The sequence below is a fragment of the Mesoplodon densirostris genome, chromosome 14 (genome assembly GCF_025265405.1).
Source record: "Mesoplodon densirostris isolate mMesDen1 chromosome 14, mMesDen1 primary haplotype, whole genome shotgun sequence".
In the NCBI taxonomy this organism is placed as follows: domain Eukaryota; kingdom Metazoa; phylum Chordata; class Mammalia; order Artiodactyla; family Ziphiidae; genus Mesoplodon; species Mesoplodon densirostris.
The window spans coordinates 25,303,743-25,319,165 of record NC_082674.1 but is presented as its reverse complement, the minus strand read 5'-3'; the positions used below and the strand labels follow the sequence as shown (position 1 = coordinate 25,319,165).

Here is a 15,423-nt window from a genome sequence, read left to right as displayed (position 1 = left end):
ATTAACTATGTCTAGCATAAAATTATTTATATAATAAACTATATATGATATACAATATGGCTCTGGCATTAAATTTGATTCCTCTTCACTGAGGAACTGGTGACATTTTAGTCTAGGAGGAATGTGCCACCATTCCCCATTTCTGTGCCAGCAAAGCCATAGCTGACCGGTCACAGAAGGCACCCTGAGTCCTCCCATCAGTGTTCCCAGCAGCTGCTACTCGTCCATGGCTGCTGGGATGTGGAAACCAGCCGTGAGGATCCTGATCCTCATCAGATCTTCTTTTGTTGCCCCAGTTCTTTTTCATCCACTGATCTTCTATTATATCCTACAAGTCTGCAATTAAAAAAAAAATCTCATCCTTATCACCAAGGCTTTTACGGCAAATGCAGAAAAGTCTCCCAATGCAGTGGTTCTAGATTTCTGCTTAAGGACAGCATCTTCACCAATTCCGCTCCTAAGGAAGTGTCCTTCCCTCTAATGCTTACTTTTTGAAAGGATATTCTCTCTGACATCTATGGACCTCCGTCTCTCTCTGAGCTGCAGCACGTCCAAGAACAGGAGAGACTGGCTGTCAGGAAGAAAAGAAGAAATTGCAGATTGAGCATGATTTGAAAAAATGGTCTCATTCTGCAAAGAAGAAGAGTCCTATGGTCCTTCCCCTCAGTTACTAGTAAACAACCCTTTGGCTGGAGCTGCCTGAGGTGTAACTCGAACAATTTTGCCTTTTCCCCTGCATTCCATGGTGCCAGCTTCTCCCAGTAATTCAAAGTTACCTGCCAAGTAGGTTTGGTGCCACGTGGCACTTACCTTCTGGCAAGGCCACCTCTCCTATTTGCATGGTCAACTAAGTAGTCCCCATGAGGCCAACCTCTGACTGGATTTATCACTGAGCAACTAACTGACTGTTCAACTGTGCCAACCAGTATCTATTGAGCAGCTTCTATCTGTCAGACCCTCTCTTTTATTGCAGGGTGGGATCTCTGGGAAGCAGACCCTGGGATGGAGTTTAACATGCAGCAAGTTTATCGGAGGGTGCTCTTGGAAAGGGGAAGAGAAAGATGCAGGAGGGGGTGGAGGGAGGTGTTGGGCTGCAATGCAGCCAGGAGGGCTGGGCTGAGCCCATGTGGAATTCTAAAATGCGAAGGCGCTTCAGAACCGTTCCAGGTGGGGCCAGGGGCCAGGCCTTTGTAACCTCTCACTGACCCCTTATTGGGTGCAGCTGTTCCTGGGAAGAGGGTGTGGCACCGGGGGGGAGGCCGCTGAGGATAATTTCTGGAAATGGCTTGAAGTTGAGGGCGGGCAGCTGGCAGCACTACCTGCAGCTCGGGAAATAAGCACTCGAGGACAATCCAGGTGACACAGCGAGGCACCCCTGCACTGGGCTAAGCGTGTTCCATGCCCTGAAGGAGTTCATGATCTGGATGGTGAAATTCAACACGTATGCCAATGCCATTGATCCATTTGAATTAGGTCTTGGAAAATCCCAGCTTGTGGATTTTTGTCATTATCCAGTCGAGGCAGCCCAGCTGAAATCCTTGGTGCATGAAGTGGCCCTTCTTGTACACAGACCACTAGACCTGGATTCCAAACCAGACATTAAGTCAATGCCCAGGACTGAGGAGTGACATCTGGCCGAGCACTGCAGCTCAGAGTCAGTTTGCTTGTTTTCTCTTCTTCTCAAGAAGTTCCAGGAAATGTCACTACAGAGTTCAGGGCTACTATTATCTCAGGCCTCGCTTCCTGTGGTCCCTGGACGTGCCAGAGGATCAAGAGGACAAGCTGCATCTGCTCTGGGGCCTGGACGATTACTCTGCTCAGGGCAAGAAGCACCAGCTGACTTCCTTGCAATTATATCTTTTCATGCCATGGCTTATTCCTGAGGAGTAGAATTTTCTGGAATTGGGGAATTGCTGTGTACTGCCGAGAAAGCTGTGGAGGTATTCAGGAAGTAGATAAGATCCAGAGGGGAAGCCTGCACAGGAGCAGGTGCCTGCATGGTGGTGCGTCCCAACACCCGCCTGATACGGAATCTCCTGCCTTCTTCTTTGATGGATTGACTGGGACCTTTCCCACTGGGCCATCCTGCTAGACTCATACCTGTGACCAGAGTCACGGCCACAGCATCTGACCCCATGGTCACACATGCAGATTCTTGGTTCCTCAGATCAGCCAGTGGTCCCATGGCAGGACTCAGCTCCATGGGAGGGAACAGACATGGCTACTGGGAGTGGGGTGTGTGTGTGTGTATATCACTGGTCTGGAAAGGGCAGAATGCCCAGCTGGGGAGAAGTGGTCCTCTGGCACCCTGGATGGGGTGGGAAGAAGAGCAGGAGAAAGAGCAAAGAGAGGAAGTGGGCTGTGAGAAGGGAGACGTGGACTGCAGTCAGATTTCACTGGCATCATCATTACACCAGTAAGTGTGATTCTCTAGAAGGTGAACCAAATCCCAGTCCCATCCCACAGTGGGGTTGGGATGCAATGAGGGTCATCTCCTTTCTACTCTGACCCGGCATTTGCTACTCTCTTAGCTCCTTGTCTCAAACAAGGATTAAGAAATGCTATTTCAAAACAAACAAACAAAACACAGGCTGGTAGAAAAGGAGGCTTCACCTTACATAATAGTGTGATTCTGGAACTTTGTGAATGAAGATAAACCTTTGATAGTTGGGTGTGTATTCAATATCCTGGAGGATCTGCTATGACCTGTGACATCCGTAGGTGGCCTGTGTTGGAGCCAGGCTGTCATGCTGCACCCCCAGCCCACCCAGTGAGTGCACCTTGATTGTTCACAGCCCTCTGCCAGCACCGGAGCACGGTGGCTGGGAGGCCAGGCAGGGATGCCAAGCAGAGATGCAGGGCTGTGCATTTACCCAGGTGGCCGGGGCCCTGGTGGTCTAGGGCCTGCAGGTACCCGCAGGTAGTCTCCAGTCCCCGGGCACATTTCAAGAATCCAAGCACTGCAAGCCTGTTCTTCCCATACCCTCCACACCTCCTCTTCCGTTCTTCTTTCTCTCTGCGCCTTTTTGGGGCTTGGCTGCTTTCCTTTCCTCCCGTACATGGGATTCTTGCCTCTTCCCTGAATCGTGCCTCTTCCAGCACATGCCAACAAAACTCACATGTGCAGCATTTATGTTACTGGTGAGCTTTCCCACCTATTGTCTCTCTGTATTTTCACAATACCTCCCCAAAATTGAAATGATCCCTACTTAGGGGAAAAATAAACGGAGGCACGGAGAGGCCGTATGGCTTATCCTGATGCTGGAGTTCAGGTACCCTGAGCCCCAGTCCTTGCACTTTCCATGTCTTCTCTGGGTAATGAGGTGTGTACCTGCTGACCAGCCCTCAGGCCATGGTTGCCGCTAATATATGCTTTAGTGACGTTTCCTGGGAAGGGGTTGGGGGAAACTCTCCCCGTGAAATTCTAAGGGAGGAGATAGAACTGCTATTTTTTTTTCTATTTTTACCATTTCCTTATTTTATAGTCTCAAGTATTCTAAGTACACACATTCATACCCTCTGGATTCTTAGCAAGGGGTTATTACTTTGAAAATTCCCAAGTCACACTCTCTCTGGAAAGCCCCGCCATCCCCTCCCTTCCTCACTTATCCCGCAAGAACCACTTCAGGGTATCCTCCCAGCACACACATACACACACCCACCCACACACCCCTCCAGGAAGCCTGCCCTGTTGCAGCCTGCGTCCCCGCTGCACGTCTCAGCAGTGCTCAGGCCCTCTGGTTAGGCGGCATATGATCACTTGCTATGCTGTCACTAGTGCAGGCCACTGCTTCATCTGACCTCACAAGCAAGGCCTCTAGCTTCTTGAGCATAAAAAGGAAGCTGTGAAGTCAGGAAGCTTCTGTGTTAGCTGCTGGGTCCACCTCTGGCATGATCTGCTTCAGTAAACTCTCCCACGAGCACATCTGGTTGGCAGACCTAAACCACATCCTGAGCCTGGCTGCAAGGGAGTCTGGGGATTGTAGTTCTTCTCTTTCCAACCTGTGCACTCTCTGTTTAGCTCTAGGCAGACAAATGCCCATTCAATCCCCAGAATCTATATTATCACAGAAAGAAGACAGGGCCTATCAGCATTTGCCTCCATTAGTGCAAAGTTCTCCGGCTTAAAAAGTGATATGGAAGGGCTGGGGCTGGGACATTGCAGAATATGGCTCAGACACTAAAAGACTTTGTGTAAATCACCTAAGCCTTCAGCTTCAGGTGAACTTGGTTCTGGAGAAAGCAGAAACTCAATCTCCTAGAAGACTTTCCTTTACACTTACTCAGTGGACTAAACTTTTGGAAGAACTTAGCAGGTATTTTGGCTGTGATAGTCTAGGTGATGCTGGGTGATAAATAGCCCATGGCTGTCAGTGGCTTAAAATTAAAATGACTAGAGTTCACATTTTGCTCATGCCACCTGTCTATTGCAGACTGGTAAGGGATTTCAGAGTGACCCAGGGACTTGGGCTCACTAAGGCTCCCATGTGCATTCCTAATCAGGCCAGGCAAGAGAAGCAGAATGTGGCAAACCGCATGTTCTGCCAGGAGGGGACATGTCGCCAACCACCATATCTCGCGAGCCAAAGCAAGTCACACAGCTCACCTTTTTTTTAACATTTTACTGGAGTATAATTGCTTTACAATGGTGTGTTAGTTTCTGCTTTATAACAAAGTGAATCAGCTATACATATACATATGTTCCCATATCTCCTCCCTCTTGCGTCTCCCTCCCACCCTCCCTATCCCACCCCTCTAGGTGGTCACAAAGCACCGAGCTGATCTCCCTGTGCTATGCGGCTGCTTCCCACTAACTATCTAACTAACTATTTGGTAGTGTATATATATGTCCATGCCACTCTCTCACTTCGTCCCAGCTTACCCTTCCCCCTCCCCGTGTCCTCAAGTTTATTTCCGTCTTGCCCCTAGGTTCTTCAGAACCATTTTTTTTGATTCCATATATATGTGTTAGCATACGGTATTTGTTTTCCTCTTTCTGACTTACTTCACTCTGTATGACAGGCTCTAGGTCCATCCACCTTACTACAAATAACTCAATTTCGTTTCTTTTTATGGCCGAGTAATATTCCATTGTATATATGTGCCACATCTTCTTTATCCATTCATCTGATGATGGACACTTAGGTTGCTTCCATGTCCTGGCTATTGTAAATAGAGCTGCAATGAACATTGTGGTACATGACTCTTTTTGAATTATGGTTTTCTCAGGGTATAGGCCCAGTAGTGGGATTGCTGGGTTGTGTAGTCGTTCTATTTTTACTTTTTAAAGGAACCTCCATACTGTTCTCCATAGTGGCTGTGTCAATTTACATTCCCACCAACAGTGCAAGAGGGTTCCCTTTCCTCCACACCCTCTCCAGCATTTATTTTTTTTATTTTTTTTATTTTTTATTTTTTTTTGCTGTACGCGGGCCTCTCACTGCTGTGGCCCCTCCCGCCGCGGAGCACAGGCTCCAGACACACAGGCTCCGCGGCCATGGCTCGCGGGCCCAGCCGCTCCGCGGCATGTGGGATCTTCCGGGATCGGGGCACGAACCCGTGTCCCCTGCATCGGCAGGCGGACTCTCAACCACTGCGCCACCATGGAAGCCCTCCAGCATTTATTGTTTGTAGATTTTTTGATGATGGCCATTCTGACTAGTGTGAGGTGATACCTCATTGTAGTTTTGATTTCCATTTCTGTAATGATTAGTGATGTTGAGCATCCTTTCATGTGTTTGTTGGAAATCTGTATATCTTCTTTGGAGAAATGTCTATTTAGGTCTTCTGCCCATTTTTGGATTGGGTTGTTTGTTTTTTTGATATTGAGCTGCATGAGCTGCTTGTAAATTTTGGAGATTAATCCTTTGTCAGTTGCTTCATTTGCACATATTTTCTCCCATTCTAAGCGTTGTCTTTTCGTCTTATTTATATTTTCCTTAACTTTAAAGGAGTAGAAAGTTCGGCCCTCCCTGTGCCAGAAGGACCTGAGAACCACACTGTGGGGAACAGCACTAATTACCTCCAGGGGGAGGTCGAGTGGAGAGCCATGTCCCTTACAACCTCCATTTCCCTCATGGCTCCAGCTGGGATAATTTACAATCCCTGTTACCATTTTTCTTTTTCTCTAAGCACTGAAAATTTCAACTTGAAGGATACTGATAAAATTTTTACTTGAAATGGCCTGTGAAAAAAACCAGCATAGTCCCCAGGGACAAAATTCTTATCATGCTTTTCCTCAAATACATCAGCGGTTCTGAGTCTGTCATGATTTTGTGGGCTGGGAATGCTGTGTGTTTACTTTTGTATAAAAATCCTGTCTTCCTTGGATTAGAGAAGAGAGATGGTGGGCACAAGAGGCAGACTCCAGAATGTTTTGGGTTCAGCTCAAGTGCCCCACCCTTGCCCCAGGCTTTCTCTGACCACCTTCTCTCCAGTTGGCAGCCATTTCTGACTCTCATGAGCCTCCACTTTTCCTGCACTCCCCCATCCCAGGACCTGTCATGGTCCCTCATTGTATTATTGATGTTTGTATAAATGTCTCACTTCCCCAATTAGGCTGTGAGCTCTTTGAGAGCTGGAACCTGATTGGCTCCATCTAGGACTTTCCCCCTGCGCAAGTGGCATTTATTAAGTATTTTTGAATGGCTCAATGGATGTACGAATCTCATCTTAGGGCCTTTTCTGCAGGAGATTCTCAGTGTCTTCTGAATGAAACGATGACTGGATGGATAAATGGATGGATGGACAAATTAAAGAATAAAAGACTGACTATGTATAGAGGCTAGTTAACATCTCATAGGGGAAATAAGCCTATTCCCCCAACATGGCTGTGCTAATTCTGACCAGCTAACACATAAATGTAGATTTTTCGAACAGAATGGACAAATGGGAGTGGGGTGACTCAGGGAAACCTCTTCCCACCCTGAAAACGGAGGCCAGGCCCTGCTGTGGCAGCAGTGTCCCCTGTACATGACTGGGCTTTGGTCATGACTTAGTCCTCAGGTGCCAGGGGCAGGCTTTCTGGACACAGGGGCAGAGGGCGTGGCTCTTCCTGTCCGAGCATTTCTGTGGCCCAGGCTGAGTTTGGGGGAAGGAGCGACAGGCCAGCGGAGCCTCTAGGGGTTCTTGCTGGCGAGACTGCTGTCCACATTAAATGTTTTCGAGGCTGAGCCAGGGGATCTCTGCAGGCCCCCCGAGCCCACAAGAGGTCAGTGGGTCGAGGCAGCAGGCGCAGAGGGACAGCCCCGGAGAAAGTGTCCCCTCACCCGTGGGGCGGAGCCTCAAGCACCATCTCCTCTTTCTCAGCAGATGCCAACGCGAACTCCCATGCCTCCCAGATCTCTCCGGGGTGGAGTCTTGAGGAAGGGAGGGGAGACAGGCAGGGAGAGGAAGGGCAGGAAGGTGGCACATGTGTCCAAGAGGCAGTGGGGTGAGGGGACAGACACCCCCTTTTATCTAAAATAAAGACAGAAACCTCCCCTCCCGCTGCTTTCTCCTTCCCATTTCTCCTTCGGCTCAAGTAAAGGCATAGAGGTGAGAAATGGTCCCTTTGCTGGGCTTGGCACTCGAGTTAGAGGAGGTTAGACCTCTCTGCCTTGGTCTTCCTTTGGTGTTCATTTCATGAGAAAGAGAAATGTACGGATGCAGAAGGAACCCCAGGAGTTGGGGACCATCTTCCCTCCAGAGTGTCAGCGTGGTTCCACCAGGGCAACAGGCCTGGAGAGGCACCAGGCCCATGGGATGCTACTTGTGGATGCTGGCTATGGGCGGCCCCGATCCTCTGCCAAAGATGCCCGAGTAGAGTCCAACACCTCTCCTCAGCCTCCCACGGAATGATGCTCTGTGGCCAAGCAGGTACCAAAGGATAAATGTGCTATATTAACATGAACACTAATGACAAATGCACTGCAGTAGTAAGCACATTGTAGATACACGGAATATTCTCTATATAGTCTGAACATAGATACAAAATAAGTTATACTTGGTTTTGTTTTCCATCACAGTAGGAGCATAGCATACAAAGTGACTGAGTCAGTGGCCGCAAAGCAAGCCAAGGGAGAGACCATGAGGGAGACCGTAGGGCACCGAGAACGGTGGGGATTTGCCGAGGACACCGCAGACTCCTGTGGGTCCTGCAAGGAACACGACCTTAGACCTCTCAAACTGGCCTTCAGAGAATCAGCAGGAGGTCCCCCTGGAAAAGAGTTGGTGGCTGCATTTGAGCTGGGATGATTCAGGCTACTGGGTGGGAAGCAGAGACAGAGGCAAACAGCACCCAACAGGCCAGCCCACTCTCCCGCTGGTGCGGTTGGGCTTCTGCGATTTTAGGAACATGGGGAGCATCGCCAGAAGGCACGGTTTGCTTCTGTGCTGTGACAGATGGCCAGACTGATGGCCCACCAAATGCTGGCTGGCCCTTCTCCCTCGCCAGCCTGCTCTGGGAGGCCATGAGGGGGCTGTGTGCTCAGCTTATTTGCCATGGTTTGTCATCAGCCAGAGACGCTGGCATCCTGCACATCATCACAGCAGAGGGCAGACTCTGTGGCCCTGGCTCTATCACGTGTGAGTTCTGTGACCCTGGGAGGGTCACCTGAACTCCTGAGTCTCAGGCTCCTCTCTGCAAATTGGAGGGACTAACACATACGTCCTCGGAGCGTGGTGAGGACCACACGGGATACTGTATATAAAGTGCCTAACAGCTCCTGGCACTCAGAAGAGGCTGGATAAATGTGCGTCGAGTACAAGCATCCAAACATAGCCCGAGACCAGGTGGGAAAAAATATGAATCTCACAAAATCTGTGGAATGAAAACCACCTTGACTGGTATGAGAGCAGAGGATGACAGGACAGTTTCTTTTCTTTCTTTCCTGCCAAGTTTTTCCCTTCTCTCTCTGGTTCTGGGATTCGTTGAAGTGAAGTGCAAGCAGGTTTCAAAGCCAGGTCTGCCAAGGCAGTCAGAGCCTAAGCCTGGGAAAGAACAGGGTTCGGGGCCACGTCTCCTCAAGGCTGGAGCTTGGTTCGCTGAGGACGCTTCCCTCCTCCCCTCCCCTCCCATCTCCTGGCCCCAGAGCAGACTTCATATGAGGAAGCCAAAGAGCGGGGAGGAAGCACAGAAAACAAGTGGATTGTCTGTTAAGTGAAAAGCCTTTTCCATATGCTCTGAGTCCGGGGAATCTGGAGGTAGGTGGGCCATCTGTGGGTGAGTGAACTGCCCCCTCTGTGGGAGAAGGCGGGTCTCTGGGCAGTGGAATAGGGGAGGGAAAGAGGGATGGAGACCTAGGCTTGATACCTGGGACCCTGGGAGTGCTCCTGTGCTTCAGCCAATGCTGAGAACTTGGAGATGTGTCTATGCAAAGATCCACCTGGAAACCTAGGGATCACTGTCCCCTTCTCAACGTGTGTGTGTGTCTGTGTGTGTGTGTGTCTGTGTGTGTGTGTGTGTCTGTGTGTGTGTGTGTGTGTGTGTGTGTCTGTGAGATCGCCTCTCCCTTCTCCTCTAACACCCTGCCTGCTCTGGACCTCCCTGCCTCCCATCACTCGGTGGCTTTCCTCTTGGATGGGGGTATGAGGTGGGCAGGCAGCTCGTTGGGCAGCTCGTGCCCCTCCAGCTTGACCTTGATGAGGTGGTTGGCCAGTGCGAACTCCTCGTCATCCAGCATGCCATCCTTGTCAATGTCGGCCAGCTTCCAGATCTTGCCCAGCACGCTGTTGGGCAGCTTGGAGCGCACCATCTCCTTCTTGGCATTGGCGCCCGTGATCTTGCCATCCACCGGTGACAGGGTGTAGAAGATCTCATCGTACATGGGTTTGTCCCTGGCCACCACCCACTCAGCATCATCGATGCCCTCCCCAGCCCCCTCCCCATAGCCGTGCCCGAAGGGGCCATGCAGGGTGCCCTCAAACGCTCCGCCCTTCACTATCTGGGCGGGCCGCTGTGTCTCCTCCTGGCGCACCAGCACCATGAGCTGGGCAATGTCATGGGCCAGCATGTCGTCCACCACCTCCAGCAGCTTGCTTTTCAGTGGCTGGAATTTGCTGAAGTCCTGGGCCTGCAGCTGGTCCTGCAGAAAGAGAGAGAGAAAAGAAGGTGAGGACAGAAGACAATGGAAGGAGATCCACAAAAGATATGAGAGGAGGAGAAGAAAGGCACGTTGGCTCTTGGTGGATATTTCAAGAGAGAAAATAGTTGCAGGGGTTGGAGAAGAAAGGGAAATTTAACAATTACTGGTTTGATTCATTTGGATTTCCTTTAGCGTTCTAGAAAGCAAATACAGTCAGTTCTCTGTATCTGAGGTTTCTCCATCTGTGGATACAAGGGGGCCAACTGTACCTCACCATTTTATATAATGAACTTGAGCATCCATGGATTTTGGTATCTGTGGAGGGTCCTGGAACCAATCCCCTGTGGATACCGAGGGATGACTATAATTAAATTTCTCTTTGAGTTAGTTTTGGCTGTTGAACAGTGAGTGGTTCTTAAATGCTGTACCCCTCTGAGACTGAGTCATGTGGGTGTCTACTTCAATAAGGGTTATACTCGAGAACACTGGCAGTGCTTTCACTACATTAATTATCTCATTCACTCCCCCGTGACCTTCTGAAAGTGGGAAATCACATGCTATCACTATTTAGGGAAGGAAAAATGGAGGCATAGGCAGCTAAAAACAAATCATAGTAGAAGCCACAGGTCATTCTAAGCCAGTAGTTCTTTTTTTTTTTTTTTTTTTTTTTTTTTTTGCGGTACGCAGGCCTCTCACTGCTGTGGCCTCTCCCGTTGCGGAGCACAGGCTCCGGACGCACAGGCTCAGTGGCCATGGCCGACGGGCCCAGCCGCTCCACTAAGCCAGTAGTTCTTAATCAGGATGCTCTCGGGATTATCTGGAGAGAGTTTTCAACTATTGGCTTCTCCCTGAGGGTTCTGACTCAGTAGGCACGGGCAACAGCTTCCCTCCTTGACTTCCCATGACCCCCACAGCACACAGTAAAAGAAATATGTTCCGCTTTGCATGTCTTTGCCATTTTGAAAGGCCCTGAGTCTCAAGCATCCAGCTTCTCCTTGGCCTCTATGATGATAGGACAAGAGTTTCCCACTCCCACCCTGGCTCTGGCCACAGCAATCTCAGGACATTGGGATGAGGCCAATGCAATGAGGGGACAGTCTCAGGACAAGCACACTGAGTTCACCGCAGAAAAATTCAGAAAACACCCACGGCTACATTTCAAGACCAAGTGTGAGCCTGGGCATTCTCACCTCCCTTCTAGGGCAGGGCTGGACCAGGGAGGCTGGGGGGGCTGGGGGGGCCAGGGTGGAGCAGACAAGCCTTTTCTCCTGCCCTCAGCAGGACCTCCTAAGGTCCCTGTCTCTCCCAGCCTGTCCACATCTAAGCGTGTTTGGTGGGCTCCCAACTACGGGGTCCCAGTATTTTCCAGAGGACGTGAGGGTTGCTCCCATCAGCCCACACATATGCCCCCACCGGACAGCCATTTACATACTGATCCAGCATCCCTAACAGAAACTGATGTCAGACAGGCAAACAAGTGAGAAGGTGAAACCATTTATGTTGCAAAAGAATTCCTCACATTAAAAAGTCATATGGTCCCTTTCAAATGTCATCTTCCCCAAATGTTTGCTTACAGATCATTAAATTCTTAATACAAAGAGAAACTGAAAGTTGAAACAATTCTGAAATTAGTGACTGGCTCCCCGTAGGTGGTTATAGGAATGAATGGATACATGAACAAATGCATACCTTGGATGTCTATTCTTTCTTTCTTTTTATTTTACTAGATAGGAAATTAAAAATGCATATTTGGGACTATACTGATACTCTGAAACCCTAAAAGCAACAAGAGCAAAAACAATATTACTACTACATTTGCTATTATTTTTTCCTAATTCCCTAATTCTTAAAAACTTTTCATTTTTATTTTTTTATTTTATTTTTTAATACATTTATTTATTTTATTGTTTATTTTTGGCTGCTTTGGGTCTTCATTGCTGCGTGTGGGCTTTCTCTGCGGGGAGTGCGGGCTACTCTTTGTTGCGGTGCGTGGGCTTCTCATTGTGGTGGCTTCTCTTGTTGCGGACCACAGGCTCTAGGCATGCGGGCTTCAGTAGTTGTGGCTCACGGCCTCTAAAGCGCAGGCTCAGTAGTTGTGGTGCACTGGCTTAGTTGCTCCGCGGCATGTGGGATCTTCCCAGGCCAGGGCTTGAACCCGTGTCCCCTGCATTGGCAGGCGGATTCTTAACCACTGTGCTACCAGGGAAGCCCTTCATTTTAAAATAATTACATGAGAATTAATCATGAGAAGTTGCAAAAATTGTGCAGAGAGCTAGGTTCCTTGTGCTCATCACCCAGCTTCCTCTACTGGTGACATCTCACCTAACTTGCTACTGCATTGTAAGAGCATAGTTGGTGCCAGGCCATGCTAAGTGCCTTGCAAATATTATCTGAGATACACCCAGAATCTTATCTGATATACGCCCACAATATCCATATAAGGTGGTGCTTTTGTAGCCTTAATATGTAGATGAAAAGACAGAGAGGATCCAGTTAGTATGGTGTGGTAGTTTTTTGCTTAGACCTTGGACACACCTGGGGTTTCAACTTGCAGGCTGTGTAAACACTACTAAAACCGTAGGCAGGTTAATTACCTTTGTAAACCTCAGTTTGCTCATCTGTAAAAGGAGGATGCAATGCCTCCCTCAGAGGACTTTTCACACATAAGAAACTATGTGTGACTGACCCTGGCCCAAGAGAGGGGCCCATGGTATGCTCCAAAGACGGTGAGCTCCTGTGCAGATTTCTGCTTCTCTGTGGCTTATGTCCCAAATCGCTCCCAAGAAGGAGCTCAGTGGTAAACTTAAGCAATGAAGGGCCAGGAGAATGTCAGCTGACTTGTCCTGTTTCACATGACGTGGTGGGGATTCCAAACCTGTGGTGGCCAGGACTGGGGAAGGTCATGAACTTGAGGTATCAGACCCCCGAGCATCCTCTAACACTGCTGCCCACTGGGAGCACTGGGGCCAGATACGGCCCCTGATGGGCCAGTGTCAGCCCAGCAGGAAGAGCAGACCCAGGGCCATCTGCCGGCCTGCCTACTGATTCTGGGTGGAGTTTCCACCCGGGGAGTCCAAGGGTGGCCTCCTCCAAGCTCAGGCTGCTTAGCCAGCTTGTTCCTTTCCTGGAGCCCCAGACCCTGGTTACCTGCATCCTCTTCAGGTTGGGGAAGTCCCCAGGTGAGATCTGGTGCTCCCGCTCGATCTGGCCGTAAATCTCGGCCAGGTTGTTCACCAGCTCCTTCTTCTTGTTGTCCTTTCCAAACACCGAGGGCATCTCCTTCTTCAGAGAGCTGATGATGTAGGCATGGACCTGAATACCAGGGGCGGAGAGGAACGTTCGGCTCGAGACCTCAGTTCTCTCCTTCCCTCTAGGGCGGCTCTCACCCCATCTCTTCCCATAAATCCCCGCCCCCCTCCTGCTCCTACTTCCGAAATTATTTCTGTCTCCACCCTCTTTCTCTCCCACTGCTTGCAACGCACGTTGTTTTGCTAAATCCCGGGGAAAGGTGAGATTGTGGGGAGGTTAAGGTCAAGGCAGTGACAGGGATGGAAATTCTGGTGATGACGTCGCTGAGGAAGACAGTAGCAACAGCTGACGTGTAATGCCAGGCACTGTGATAAGGGCTTTTCTGTTCTTTATTCTACTCTACCGTCTAACCCTTTCATTTTACGTATGTGGAAACAGGCACAGCACAACTGAGGGCCTTGCTGGGGTCGAGATCACACAGTAAACTGCGGAGTTGAGTCCAATCTGGCCATCTGACGCCAGGGCTTGTGATCATTACCACCACACTCTCCTGCCCTGCCCCCCTTCCCCCCGCAGCTCTTGCAGCTAACCCCCACCACCCCAAACCATTGGCCCCGCCCATGCTGACCATTCCCCCCCCCCACCCCGGTAGCCTCACCTTGGCCAGCCTGGCCCTCTTGATGAGGTCGTTCAGCTTGCGCAGGGCAGCGTTTCGCGGCAGACTCTGGATGTCTCTGAACAGGTCCTGCTCCTCGGCCTCAAAGAGCTTCCGGTTGTCTGGGATGAGAAGGGGGCGGGACCAGAAGGAGCCGATGTAGACCCGGATCACCTCCGGGGTGTTCACGATCTTCCCCAGGGACCACATGAGGGCCCCGTACACCCGCATCAGCTGCTGCGTCTCAATCTGGTCCGACTTGTTCAGCACCACCCGCATCTTGTCCTCGTGGTTCTTGAGGGCCTTGATGACTTCTGAGAACTCATCAGAGATGTCCAGCTTGTGGGCGTCAAAGAGCAGGATGATGCGATCGACCCGCTCGGCGAACCACTCGAGGACTGCCGCGAAGTCGTACCCTGCGACACAGCAGAGTCAGGGGGCGGAGCCTTTGGGGCGGAGGGTAGGGTTTTGCGGGGAGGCAGCCGGTGCAGTAGAAATAACATGGACTTGGAAGGCCGATCTGAATTCAAATCTGGCTCCTCCACATTTTCACAATTTGGCCTTCAGCCGGTTACCAAATGTCTCTGAGTCAGTGTTTTTCCATCTATAAATGGGCATACCAATAGTATCTAGTTCATAGAATTTTAAGGACTAAAGATGCTCAGAGCCCAGCACCTAGCAGCTGCTCAGTAGATGCTAGTTATTATAATTAACATCATTATCCCCATAAAACACAGCCACCATCCAGCTCCCCTATCCTTGCTTACTGTATTTAGGAGCCAGGGGCCTTGCTGGAAAAGAAACTCTGGACATATATTTTGAATAAAGACCCAGAAATTCTTAACAAGGTCCCATGGTTCAGACCATGCCCATCACTGGTCTGGAAGAAATCTGAGACTCTTGACACACAACTTCTTCTCATGCCTGCTCATAAGCTCGCTTCATTCCTTATTCATCAGCTGCAGCCCCCAAATTCCCAACTCTTAAAACCACAAGGGGTTTCTTCCTTAGCATGGGACAGACCTCTGGCTGCCACACGTTGGTTATCTGGCACTGAGCTGCTTCAGGTCAGGCTGGTTCCAGGAACCCCACAGCACCTGCTCTGCTCAACCCCAAGTAGCAGTGGATCTGGGAGGGCCTGGATGGGGGGAGGTCATGCCAACAGTTTGCACGTTCAGCCTCATATTCACTGACCCTTAACAGCTGGAAGCAGCTTCACCTCTCTGTGCCTCAGTCTCCTCTTCCATGAAATAGAGGACAATAGATGGGGAAGTGAGGCTCAGAGAGGGAAAGTGACTTGCTTGAGGGAGCACAGCCCAGGAACAGCAGCACTGGGATGAGGGTGGAGGTGTTAGGCCTTCTGCTGCTCCCCAGTGCCACACCTCTGGCAGGGAGGTAGGAGCCCTTCCTTAGGCTCTGGTGGGATCGACGACCCCGGGTCCCAACATCACAGGC

General features: G+C 50.1%; 1 protein-coding gene across 1 annotated transcript in view; it reads right to left on the bottom strand.

Annotated features, from left to right (window-relative positions):
- Positions 1 to 7,858: 7,858 nt before the first annotated feature.
- The window catches only part of EHD3 (EH domain containing 3), a 29,415-nt gene continuing 21,850 nt past the window's right edge, over positions 7,859 to 15,423 (bottom strand). The window contains exons 4-6 of the mRNA XM_060117459.1: positions 13,972 to 14,384; positions 13,212 to 13,376; positions 7,859 to 10,064 (exon numbers count right to left, since the gene is read on the bottom strand). Of these exons, the coding sequence (XP_059973442.1) occupies positions 9,537 to 10,064; positions 13,212 to 13,376; positions 13,972 to 14,384 (1,106 nt within the window). The 3' untranslated portion in view covers positions 7,859 to 9,536. The remainder of the gene's footprint in view (positions 10,065 to 13,211; positions 13,377 to 13,971; positions 14,385 to 15,423) is intronic.